This window comes from Ctenocephalides felis, unplaced genomic scaffold, assembly GCF_003426905.1.
Source record: "Ctenocephalides felis isolate EL2017-DRISC unplaced genomic scaffold, ASM342690v1 CF-g0.4_SCAFFOLD_02625, whole genome shotgun sequence".
Classification (NCBI taxonomy): Eukaryota; Metazoa; Arthropoda; class Insecta; order Siphonaptera; family Pulicidae; genus Ctenocephalides; species Ctenocephalides felis.
In genome coordinates this window covers 4,570-18,769 of record NW_020538779.1, presented here as the reverse complement: position 1 = coordinate 18,769, position 14,200 = coordinate 4,570, and the positions used below count along the sequence as shown (strand labels likewise).

Below are 14,200 nucleotides of genomic sequence, written 5' to 3'. Positions count from 1 at the left end.
TCACTTGTATATCGCATAAAGTACCTATATTATTATGCACTCTAAGTAGGGGAGACTGGGTACGGTTGTGCCAGGTTACAGAAAACAGATGACAGTCGCCTTAACAGATAAACTATACTAATTTGAGATAGCGTCTAAAAGGAAAAAGATGAAGCATGTTTGTTCGAACAAGTTTACATTATTGCATTCAGTCAGCGCCCCGCATTAACATGATCTGTCGACCAAATTGCGTTTAAAGAGCCAAAAGTAAGTTATTTTGTTCGATTTCTTTCAATAATAATTGTTACTTGTATACAATAGATCACTTTGTTATTTTGCTGTAAGTTGAACATTAGTAGTTAATTACCAGCAATTAGTTTTGATTCATGTGACATGTATTTTTGTCCTTATTGGGTGAAATTCAAACAGATGAAAAAAATCTTAAGTTAGATTTTAGATACAAATTTGAAAGAGAAAAGTAGAAGAAAAGTCAATACAAGTAAACAAGAAGTAAAAGTCGGAAAATGTTTTGTTTATTATGTTTAACAATACATATGTTTAGATTATGATTTTCAATTTTGTTGTTCAAAATAATTAAACGCGATTGAAGTAAAACTTATTTGCTACTGTACAAGATGGCATTTAAGTAAAAATAAATACATCATATAACAATTTTGAATAATGTTTATTAGTAATATGGTAACACTCGTGATGCACACATTTATTAGTGTCAACCATTATACACATTTATATAATGATAAATTATAAATTATATATTTATAATAGCATTAAAAATATGTATCATAGCATTAAAAAATATATATAATATTTAAAACAATAATGTAATTAAAGTCATACTTTAAATATGATATGATCGGTTTGTCATTGTAATTAGCATTTAGAAATGAACCTTCCTAGAGAAATGAAAAGTGAAGTAATTGCTGATTAATAAATTCTCGTTCACACAGTAGGTTATGTTAAACCACACCTAATCAAATATTGTTTTTGCAACTTCACTCATCATGTAATTGTGTTTGAAAAACTTCATGTAATTAAAAATTAACATACATTCATTGAATGCTTGTATTCTTTTTCGCTGGCGATATAATCTCATTCTTTGAACAGCTGTAATATATGTCTTGCATAAGAAATATTTTTCATTTAATAAGTTTATTAACTAGAACACGAATAATATAGCACAAATAATTTGTTTTGATATTTTCAAGGAACAGTAAAATATTCTTCTGATTCAGGCATTTTTCATTAAATCAACATTTGTACTACGATGTAACTTTAAAATGTTTATTTATCTATGCCGATTTCCTTGTTGATATCGGAACGCATACAACGTTGATGCCGGTACGCATACAACGACAAATCTCTAGTCACATACACGACGACTAATCACAATCGACCCGTATGTGGTATTTTTTTATGATGTAATTGGTTTGGTTTTACAATATAATTGCTCGAATTCAAATTGGACCTTTGTGCCCCTCCGTAACCTACTCATATAATACGCAATAATTTGTATAAAAAACATTATACTTGCATAATATGTGTTAATATATTCTCACCAGCAGCGATGGATCAATAAAAACAAGTTAATTAAATTTTCATTAAAAATTCATAAAGAATTAATTATTAAGATTAATTATTATGGAAAAGCAATTTAATAAACATTTTTCTCAACTTAGATACCGGATTAATATTGATGCCAGTGCGGGAATGAGGCGGGACGGTTCAGCTTTTGCGCGACATTCGGGATTTGGGTATGCGGGACGAACATAGGGATGGTAATACTTGGTTTTAATAATTTATCGACATTATTATTTATATTATATTATATTCAGGCATAATATTTATTATATATTTACTTGTGCATATTTTCATAGATCAAACTCTCTAAATATCAAAGAAGAATAAATATTTTAATATGTCAGATTTTATTTCGTTTTTTTTTTTAATTTAAACGTTCTTGAATTTTTTAAAGAATATTGAGATTGGGTAATTATTTCTAGATACATTCGATCATGTGGAAAAATAATATATTATAGAGTTTTATATTTATATATTATACTTGTAACTGTATAACACAATATATGCAATGTACAGTGATACCCCACCTTACGAGCTTAATTCGTTCCATAACCACGCTCGCATGTCGAATTGCTCGTATCTCGAAACATTTTTTCCATATAAATACATTGAAAAGCCATTAATTCGATCTAGCATAGTGTTGTTTTGATATTATACATGAATAAAACAATATTGCTAAGATCAAATACATATTCTGCAAAAACATAGCAAATTACTAAATAAAAATTGCTAGTATTTGCGTTTAAAAAACTATCCAATGAGTATTTTTTTCACCTTATTGTAGTATTTCGGAAATGAGTTAAACATGTTTTGCCAAACAATTCTTATCCAGTTGTATCTTTTTCGGGGTGATTTTTATCTAAAAACATTTCAACTTTGTCGCACATTGCCCGTAAAAATATACAACATTAAAATTAATAAATTGGAATTTTTAACTTTAAAATAATTTACTTTATGTATTTGTATGATAATTAAACGCGACTTCGCATTTGAAAATCGTTATTAGAACTGATTTTAGATGAACCTGTTTCTTTCGCATCCTTATAAATTTACGTTATGCCTCTCACTCGCACTTATCTAATATGTTGATTATATGATGAAACAACGAATCGCTCTTTAGCCGGCTCATATCTCGAATTTGGCTCGTATAACGAAGCAAACGAACCACTTCTTTGTCTCTCATTTTTCCAATTTGTTCATATCCACGGATATGAAATATATATATTGGCCCAAGGTCCAACTTGACTTTGAGCAGTTATATTATGAAATCGAAACCATTTACATCACAGCAAATACCACATATCGAACAAACAACTATCTGACTATGTTCAGTAAAACTCTCAGCTAATTCATTATTGTAGAAATACGTTTTTCTGCCTTGTTTCCAAATTTTTGTCACCTAGTTTTTTTGTCTTATTGTCGTGGTAAAATGGGACAGCAAGGGGATTTTTCGTGTTTGAAAGCAAAAAGACTGACAACGGAAAAAGTAATTGATATACACTTGAACACAATTTAATTGTTCTGTATTTCAGCAGTTATCATTTATGAAAATACAATATGGCAATATTTTGGGTCATTTCATAACTAGGATGTCATAAAATTGCATGTAAGACCAAAAAGCGACAGCTTTGTTAGTAAAAAATTCCAAGCAAATATCTGTACCAGATTTAGAACCAGTTCTGCAAAGTCGGATATAACAAATTCTCTGATACTACTACTCCGCTTGGATTCACTCCGAGAGAGGAGTTATATCCTCGGATATAAGTCACTCTGGAGTTACCCAACTTTAGTGTGTATATATAGGTAGTAGAGATGGGCTTATCATATCCGAAGCCGGACCGGTTAGTTTTGACTCCGTTTCAGAGAGGAGTTATATCCACTAACAACTCCACGACTCCGACAACTTTGAAACATAATACTTGACACAAATGTGTTCTCTAGTGTGTTGTTAACATATCTAAGGATTTATTACGACTTTGGAAATAGTTTACAAATAGTTCAAACATTTTTGTTCATTTTATTATAATAATTACTATTTTATGCATTTCAATATGCATACAAATCTCAAATTGACAAAAAACTTGAGAATCAAGATCAATAATTTTGCAATTATTTTTGAAGAGAAAATATAGAATTCCTTGAATATGTTTATTTTTATATGAAAATAATGCAGTGAACCTTATGTATGAAATAAGAACAAATCTTTGTGTGTAATATTTTTCACAAAATAATAATACCTCACATTCTTTTATTATTTCCTTTTTTTTTTTAATTTTATTTTCATTCTGCAATCTATAAAAATAATTATATTTAGCAGAGAATGCTGACAAGTGTTTACAATTGCTTGTTTACAAATTAGTACATACGCCCAGTGGTGTATCTACTATAGTTAATATATAAAAAGAAAAAACTAAAGACAAATATAGAGAGAGAAAAGAAAAAATATATATATATATAAAAATAAACTATAATAAATCTCGAGGTAATTTCCTTTTGAGCCTGGTCGGCTGGCCTTCCTGGTATAAGTTGCATGCTAGTTGGTTTGGATGTGCGTCAATTCTATTCTTATAATTACAGGCAAACATTGATATATGTTCTTGAATTGTAGGTATACCCGTGTCTTTGTGGAGAATCCATGTTGGCGTGTAGTGAGGAGCGTTTAATATTTGCCGCAGGAATTTGTTTTGTGCTCGTTGTATTATGTTTAAATTGCTCTTTTTAGCAGTACCCCAAAGTTGTAATCCGTAGGTCCACACGGGTTTGATCACAGCCTTATATATAAGTAATTTGTTGTAAGTTGATAATTCTGATTTTCTGTTTAAGAGCCAATAATAATTTTTGAAGATTAGATCTATTTGTTGTTTTTTGTTCTTTATGTGTACTTTCCAGTTGAGTTTCCTATCTAAGTGAATGCCGAGATACTTTATTGATTCTTTGGACGGAATAATTTCATCGTTGAGTACAACTGCTGGGCAAGTTTGGGTGCGAAGCGTGAAAGTTATATGGACTGATTTTGTGCTATTTACTTCTATCCTCCACAACGAAAACCATTTCTCAGCAAAGCTGAGATGGTGCTGAAGGCTGTTGGAAGCTGCAGTCGGATCTTTGTTTGTGGCGATGATGCACGTATCATCAGCAAATGTGGCTAAACTCGTGTCAGTTGAAGTTGGAAAATCAGCTGTAAAAATTAAAAGTAGTGTTGGGGCGAGGACACTCCCTTCAGGCACTCCAGAATTAATTTCGGTAATATTTGAGTCCGTATCGGCGATGCTGACAAAAAAGTTTCTATTTTGTAAATAGGATTTTATTAATAGGAATAAAGAATCTGGTAAACATCTTTTAACTTTATACATTAATCCGGTATGCCATACTTTGTCAAATGCCTGCTTGAGATTCAAAAAAGCCGCAGAACAGTACTCTTTATTATGCAGCGCATTGTTAATTACGTTTATTATTCTGTGAACTTGCTCAATTGTTGAATGTTTGTCGCGAAACCCAAATTGATGATTCGGAATAAAACTTTGTTCTTGTAGGATTATTTTAATCCGTTGAAGAATTTTATTTTTATTTATTTTTATTTACATATATACATTATTTTCATATCTCAGTCAGACAGAGGTGCCTGGTATGAGAGATTATGAAAAACAGTTTTCATATAATATTTACATTTCATTTGACTATAATATTTATTTCATTAATATAATATCTATATATAACTCTTCAGTCTTCTTTTTCTTCAATTTCCATATAGTACTTCTTTATTTTTCTTTTAAAATTATCATTATCATTGGTCATCTTAATATAGTCTGGCAATTCGTTATATATTTTGGTAGCACTCCATATGACATTTTCTCTCAAATTCTTTTTTCTATTGCGTTCAATGTGAAAATTGTTGTGTTGTCTCGTGTAGTGTTCATGTATATCTTGATTTGTGTCTATTGTTGCACTTGTTTTAATTCGGTTAAATTTCATTTTGTGTATTAGTTTGCATTTCTCTATTTTAATTATGTTATTTAGTGAATGATTATTTGTTTCTCTCTGCAAGTATTTGGTGGGTGTTAGATGTGGTAAATTATATGCTATTTTTATGGCTTTATTCATTATTCTCTGTATGTCATTTAGGTTTGCTTTAGTTGTTTGGCTCCATGTTGTTATGCCATATAAAATTATAGGTATTATTTGCGTTTTAAGAATTAGTATTTTATTTTTTTTGCCGAAAGAGTGGATCCTTTTCAATGCCCCTGTTAATGTTCCTATCTTTCTTTTTATTTTGTTTATATGGTCTGTCCATGTCAGTTTTTCATTTATTATCAGTCCTAAGTATTTTATGCTTTCCACTTCCTCTATTGCTCTATTATTTACTTCAATTTTTAGTTTAGTGTTCTCAGTATTTTTTCTATGTTTGAAATATATGTATTTTGTTTTATCTATGTTAATTGTTAGTTTATTTTCAGTTAGCCACTCGGTGTATATTTTCATGTCCGTGTTTATAATATCTTCGAGTCTTTTTTTATCCTTATCCGCATATACTATCGCTGTATCGTCTGCATATAATATGTATCTTCCCTTTAATTTTGCGTCTTTAAGGTTATTGGTGTATAATAGATACAATAAAGGTCCTAATACAGAACCTTGTGGAACTCCACAGGTTATGTTACATCCTCCACTTGTGAAATTTCCCACCTTCGTCCTTACCACTCTTTTCATGAGGAAATCTTTGATAATGCTGTAAGACAAACCCTCTACACCTAAATCTATTAGTTTATTAAGTAATATGCCATGATCTACTGTATCGAAAGCTTTTTGTAAATCAATAAAAATTGCAACTGTGTGCATATTTTCCTCAAGGTGCTGACTGATGGTATTAGTCAAATCTATTAGGGCACCTTGTGTATTTGATGAAGGGAGGAAACCATATTGATTTTTGTCAATTTTTTGAATGAGAAAATCAAGTAATCTTTTTTTTATTACTTTTTCATATATCTTGGAGAATGTGTTTGTTATTGTTATAGGTCTGTAGTTATTTGGATCTGTTTTGTTTCCTGTTTTGAAAATTGGTTTTATTGTAGCCATTTTAAGACACGATGGAAATACACCACATTCTATGTATCTATTCATTAAAACAGCAAGTAGTGGAGCTATTATATTTATTATTTTTTTAGTGATTCTTGCTGTTATCTTGTCTTCGCCAGGTGCAGCGTTATTTTTCAGATTTTCAACAATTTTTTTTATTTCTTTCTCATCTGTTAATTCAAAAATTTGGATTTTGTTTTTAGGTCTGTGTATTGATGGTTTATAGTTGCAATGATCCATTTTCTTTTGTAGTTTCATACCTATTTCAGCAAAATGTTTGTTGAGATACTCCGCAATGTCTTCCTTTTCTGTAAGAAATATATTTTTATCTTTATGCTGTATTTTTTCAATATTTTCTTTATATTCGTTTTTATTTTTTCCTCCTCCTAATGTTTTATTTATTAGTTCCCATATTTTTCGAGAGTCACTTTCACATTTTTTTGTTTCTTCTGAATAGTATTGTCTTTTTGCTTTGTAGATCATATTTTTTATATCTTTTTTTATATTATTATATTTCATTTTTATGGCATTATGTTTGCTTACTTCATTTATATTGCATTTCTTTAAATTATTGTAGAATTTGTTTCTGTATTTCATTAAGTTAATAATTTCTTCTGTTATCCAGGTATCTTCTCTGGCTCTTATTGTTTCTTTGATTTTATTTTCTTTTGCTGCATCTTGTATAATTTTTATTAAATCCTCTAATTGGTCCACTATTTTAGAGTCTAACTTACAAGTTATTGTCTTTTCTAATCCTTCTAAATCTATGCTATATCTAATTATTTTATGCATTTTTGGTTTGATTCTCGGCGTATTTTGTATAAATACTGTTATCATTTTGTGATCAGATATTTCTGTGTCTTCTATTTCTATATTAATCTTCTTTTTATAATTTGATATAACATGGTCAATTATTGATTTAGTGTTTTGAGTCTCCCTTGTGGCGTATTGGCTATCTATATTATTTATTATTTTGTATCCTGATGATTCTATAATATCTTTGTAACAATTTGATATATTATTGTTTGGAATTATATCTAAATTCATATCACCTATTATTATTGTATTTTTACCGTTTTCTTCCATTTTTTTTTCTATTAAATTTATCAGATCTTGTTTATTATTATTCGGAGGGTTGTAAATAACAATAAACTTTATAACAGGGTTCATATTTGTTACTTCTATTTCCAAGAGGTTTATATTATTTTTATTATTATTTTCTATGACAGTACAGTTTAGTTCATTTCTTACAAATATCGCTATTCCTCCTCCTCTTTTCTTTTCTCTGCAGTTGTAAAAACCTCTAAAATTTTTTAAATTAAAGTATCCTTCTTCTTCTTGGTATATCCAAGTTTCTGTTAATATTAAAATTTGGCAATTTTCATTTTTATGCATAATTATTTCTAAGTCATCTATTTTATTTCTTAAGCTTCTTATATTGAAATACTTAATCTCTATTTTCTTGTTATTGCTATTATATTTATTCATTTTCTTGAATTTGTCCATTGTAATTCGTCGACATTCTTACCATTTTGGCTCAGTGTTGATAACATGAACATTCCGTTTCATTTGCATTATGCACCGTATTAAAATTTGATTTGTATTTTACATTGGCATTTGTGCAGTTTATGCATTTCTTAGATTTGCTCTTACAATCTCTTGTGTTATGCTCATCCGCACAGTTTGCACAGAACGTCTTGTTTTTGCATTCTACTGCCCTGTGTCCATATGCCTGACAGTTATAACATCTTTTTATGTTTAAATCTTCTATTATATGAGCTGTCCTCCATCCTAGATTTACATTATTTTCTAACAATTTTTCGTATGTTTTGCCCGATGTTTCGATATATGTAATCCAATTTTCTGTTTTTCGTGATTTCCTTTGGTATATTAGTTTAATTTGATCTGTGTTATTTATATTGTAATTATATTCTATCATTTCATTTATCAATTCTGTGCCGTCCATATATTGCCTTGGAGCATTTGTTATAACAAGTCGCGGATTTCTTTGTTTCTTTATATATATTTCGTATTCGCTTCCAATTTTTTGTATCATATGTTCTGCTAATGTTTTTGTTTCCTCAATTGTTGAGGCCTTAATTATTAACCCCCCGCTACTAATGTTGTTAATTGATCTTACTTTTGCTTTTACGTTTTTTGGATTTATGTTTTTCTCAATATAGTTTCTAGTTTCATAGCTGTTCTGTTTATTCTTTGGTTTTACAATTATTGGCGGCATATTTGGGTTTATTATGTCTTTATTTTTATAATTTTTATTATTATTATTTTCTGTGGCATTATTTTTACATATTGTAGCATAACTAGATCTTGCATCTTTAATTATTTTAATATCATTCTTTAAAGTTTTAAGCTCATTTACTATTTCTTTCAAATTACTTTCATGTGAATATCTTACCTCATTTTTTTTTGAGCATATGTCACAAAACCATTTTATATTGTTACTTGTGCTGATAACTTTATATTGTTCATTAGTAACTTTCGCACACTTTTTGTGGAACCAACCTTTGCATTCACCTTCACATCCAATAATGTTTTTTCCATTAACATCAATATTACATATACTGCAACATTTTGGATCTTCTACATCTTCCGCCATCTTATCGATCCGATATTTCGGTTTATATGTTATACAAATTAGCAATAAATTGCTAAAATCGTTTTAACGGTTTTTGACATGAAGTTTTTAATTCAAAAAAAACAAAAGCATGAAATTAGCTTTTCAAATATTTTCGATATGCAAGACAATAAACTTATCGGCCGGTAGGAAGATAATAGATAAGGGTCTTTACCTGGTTTTACTATAAGGATTATTTTAGCTCTTTTCCAAGACTGCGGAAAAGTTTTCATTTTTATTATTTCCTTTTCGAGAATTAATTATTCTCGTAGTTTGATTAGCATACTATTACTTTTACACAATTATAAAATCATAATTGTGTAAAAGTTATAATATAATACTAAATATTTTTTAGCTGATTGTATACCATTGAAAGAGCTCATTTACGGACAAACATTATCGTACACAGAATGTAGAGTACAAAATAGCATTATTTTGAGACATTATATACCTGGAAAGTCCTAAAACTGGCTGTCAGACGAGAAAAAGACCACTTCTTTCGACCCAAATCTTTGTATTAGTAAAAAATTTCAAGCAAATATCTGCACATGTTAACAGATTTAGTACCAGTTTAGGGAAGTCGGATATGACAAATTCTGGGTGATTTATAAGTATACCGAGTTGATATAGATAGAGCATTTTAATGTGAAAAACTATTGCAGGTTATTCAGTTTGTACAAATTTTCAGAACATGTTATTTCGTGACAGGCTGTGTAAAATATACTAGATATTGACGCATTGTCGATTATCAATGTTTATATACTATAAGTTTTAATATTTGATTTATCAAAGCATACAATATTAAATAATCTAGTAGCTAAGCACAATTTTAAAAACAAATAAGTACTCAATATGTCATCGGGGTAGATTAAAATTTTGAGTGATTCCGTACGAGTATAGGCACTAGCGGTGGTGATATGAAGGCATCAGTACTTCGTGCAAAATTTGCAAGTGATGATGAGGCAGACATGCAAACCGTAAAACGGTGAAAGTTATAGAATAGTTGATAAGTAACAACAACTATTGACTTCCCTTCAATTGCATACATTTAACTACAACTTCTACTTCAGAACGTCTCACAGCAACGGATTCCAAAAGAAAAATGCCTTCATATCGAGACAAAATAACGTCTTTTCGTAAAAGTTCGCGATCCCGCTGTCGTTGGCTTACGAATCATACAAATTATCGGACGAATTATTCTGATGAGCGAAGGAGAAGACACCTTAGAAGTAGGACCAGGAATAGAGACAGACATACACGTAGTAGAAACGAGAGTGGAGATCATCATCGCAGTTACATAAGTAGGTCTAGTGAAAGGAGCTGTCAAAGATACCACTGGCATAGAGATGATTACAGTCGCCGTCGAACAAATAAGCATCAGGAAGACCCGATTGCAGATGATAAGGAGGGCCATCTCATGTACAAACCTAGTGATACAATTGGAGATAGATATGAAATTATTAGTACGTTAGGTGAAGGAACCTTTAGTAAAGTGGTAAGTGTTAGGGATTCACAGAATCAAACGACAGTTGCATTAAAGATTCTTAAAAACCGAGACAAATACAGAGATGCAGCGATGAAGGAAATCAAAGTGTTAGAAAAAGTTTCTAAATTTGATCCACATAACTTATTCTTATGTGTGCGAATGGATAATTGGATAAATTATTATGGCCACATCTGCATTGCTTTTGAAATATTAGGTGTAAGTGTTTTTGAATTTTTAATGGAAAATGATTATCAACCCTACGGGCTTGACCAGATCCGGCATAAGGCTCATCAGCTTTGTGTTGCTGTGCGTTTCCTTCATCAAATAAAATTGACTCACACCGACCTAAAACCGGAAAATATCTTATTTGTTAATTCAGAATACGACATTGTTGTTGATGAAAAATGCAATTCAAAACCATACAAGCGAGTAAGAAACACTGAGATTAGGTTGATTGATTTTGGGTGCGCAACCTTCGATTATGAATATCACTTATCACTGGTTTCAACCCAATTCTATCGTGCACCTGAAGTGATATTAGAATTAGGTTGGTCGCATCCATGTGATGTGTGGTCTATCGGCTGTATACTTTTTGAATTGTACCATGGCATTGCCCTGTTCCAAACACTTGACAATCGTGAGCACTTTGCTATGATGGAGCGAATATTGGGAAAACTGCCTTTAACGATGACCAGGAAATCAATAACAGGCTATTTCTTCAAAGGCGAGCTGGAATGGGATGATTGTAGTTCTCAAGGGCGTTATGTCCGAATGAATCATAAACCCCTACATGCATATTTGTATTCTAACAATGAAGATGAACATCTTCTGTTTGAACTAATTAACGTCATGCTGGAATATGATCCTGCTAAACGTATTACACTGGATGAGTCCCTAAAACATGAATTCTTCTACATGCTTCCTCAACGGCTGAATGTCGATAACACACAGGTGGAGTTTTCACAAGACAAATTGTATGATGGTCTTTCCAGATAAAATTCACACTACAATTTGTAAATATTCAGGTTTATTGGAAGTCAAGTTACGATAGTTAGATGGTGGTGCCATTGGGAGAAATTTATTGTATCATAGTCGATGTCACAGCACCCATTAGATTTTATCACTTTAATTTTTTTTTGAAACTAAATTAATGATAAATAAATGATACAGACAATGTTTTGCCGTGCTTATTTATTGACGGAGTTATGCATATATGTGACGCAGTTGTAACTTTTCCACTTGTTAATTTTTTTTTCGAAGATAATAAATACTAAACTTGTTTTTTTCTGGCTTGTGGGTTTTACTCTTGAAAAATATAAATACAAATCAATGAGTAAATATGTGAAGACCCTGAAAAAATAGTTCGAGTTATAGTTGACACGTTACCTTACAAAAATAATTTAAGAGTATACAAAAATCACGCTTTTTATTAATATTTAATGTAATAAATTTATGTAGTGTAATTATTTATGACAGAAGTACTTTCTTGTAAAATGTTGGTCAAACTTTTTGCTGCAGGCATAGTAACATAATTATTTTGCATTATCTTTTATATCTGATCAGCACTTGGAGCAGAAGATAGATGATATATAGAATTTGGTAAATTAATATGTACATTTCTTTCCCGAAACTGATATTGCAGTTATTAGCGTTGAAAGTTTTACTATTCAGGATTAAATATATGTAAGGCATGTTATTTACCCAGAATTTATTCAATAAAAATCTTGTAGAAATGCACCCATTATACTGTCTAAGACGCACATTGAAATTAAAGATTTAAATTTAAAACTGATAAACTAATAAATAACTTAAAGTTTTAGGATAATATTATCAAACGTGAAGTTGGAACATCATTTCATATATAATACATAATCAGAATTTTACTATTACCCTTTCCACTCGGATGCCGTATTAATTCTGCAATTCACGAGTGGAAAGGGTTAACAATTACAATTATTATTTCACGGAGCACATCTATCGTATTTTATCTGTGGAATATAATATTTTATGACTTTGTAATCAGTTTCATTATTGGTAAACCCATTAAATTTAATTTTATTTTATAAATTATTTTAAGTACTTATCCACGGTTTCTATATTCAGTTCTTTTGAGATCAACATTTAATCTTAAACATCGAGGAATTGGTTGAAAGAAGTTATAAAATGTAATACTTAGCTATACAAATTACAATACAAACTACAAATATAATCCCGTGATAAAATACTTATGTTTTTATTGATGTCGCAGATATTATGTTAATTTATAATATTTACTATATATAATTCACAACAATCGCAAAATAATATTATTGTGAAAATAAATATACATTTACGAAAAAGAAATGATTATTTTGCCTAAAACGTAAATTTTATATGTGCATTTCATGTGTTAATGAACCGTTCCAAATTAACTTTTATTATTGGTAAACAACGCCTTACTAATTCTATTACTACAATACAAAGTTAATGTAAATTAACTTGGATATACAAATGATTACAAATGCGATATGCACACATCTACTTATTCTAAATCTGATCTCAAACGATTCAGAATGACCTGAAACGTGAAAAAACATGAATTTAGCAAGTCGGATTTTTTGGCAAAGTATAAACTTCTTCTCCGTGAAGAAATGGGCAGGACGTCAAACTTTTTTAAATACAAAATCTTCTGGCCATTGTTAGAGATTTTGAAAATTGACATATTTTAAAGTAAGGGGTCATTAATTAACCAAGTGAGGTTTTTAGGAGGGGGTGTTTGACAAAAAATAACAAAATATTACGTATAGTAAGATGCCACGTGTGTTTATTTTTTACCAGATTTTTTTAAAAAAAATCCAAACATCAAAAAAAAAATTACATTTTTGTCTCGTAACTAAAAATACACGTAATGTTTAGTGGGAGAAGGAAGTTTATTTTAAATATCACCAGGTATCACCAAGGGGGAGGGAGGGTTGAAATCTTAAAAATTTGATCACGTGATTAATGTATGCCCCCTAACATGAATTTATTATAAAATCTTAGTATTATTTTGGTGCAGTTTTCTGGCTATTTGTATGCTTTGTAACCTGCCTCTGCCAAATACTAATCTTCTTCTTATTAATAGGTATCGAATGTTTTTAGAATCATTCAAATCGGTATATCCGTGTGCTCGGAATCGTCGACGAAAAATTGTATCCGCACATGCAAAAACACACACATACATTCATTTTTTCTAAGGTATGCCACAATGCTCAAAAACTCTAAAACGTACAGATGTATAAAAAGTTTCATTTTCGATTTTTGCGATTACTATAACTTACCCTACGGGAAGTAAAAATATTCCAAGTTTCAAAATTTAGAAAATAAAATCAAAACTAAAAAAATTAAATTTGAATAAAAAGTATAATTTTAAAAATTCTAAATTCTCAAAAATCTAATTTATCTAAAGC

The 14,200-nt window shown here is 29.9% G+C and overlaps 1 protein-coding gene across 1 annotated transcript; it reads left to right on the top strand.

Annotated features, from left to right (window-relative positions):
* The first annotated feature begins 3,007 nt into the window (after window positions 1–3,007).
* LOC113381138 (dual specificity protein kinase CLK2-like) lies at window positions 3,008–11,768 on the top strand. The gene is made up of 4 exons (XM_026620115.1): window positions 3,008–3,064; window positions 3,111–3,138; window positions 3,190–3,264; window positions 10,684–11,768. Exons 1-4 carry the CDS (start codon window positions 3,008–3,010, stop codon window positions 11,766–11,768), a joined length of 1,245 nt encoding a protein of 414 aa, XP_026475900.1.
* The last annotated feature ends 2,432 nt before the right edge of the window (window positions 11,769–14,200 follow it).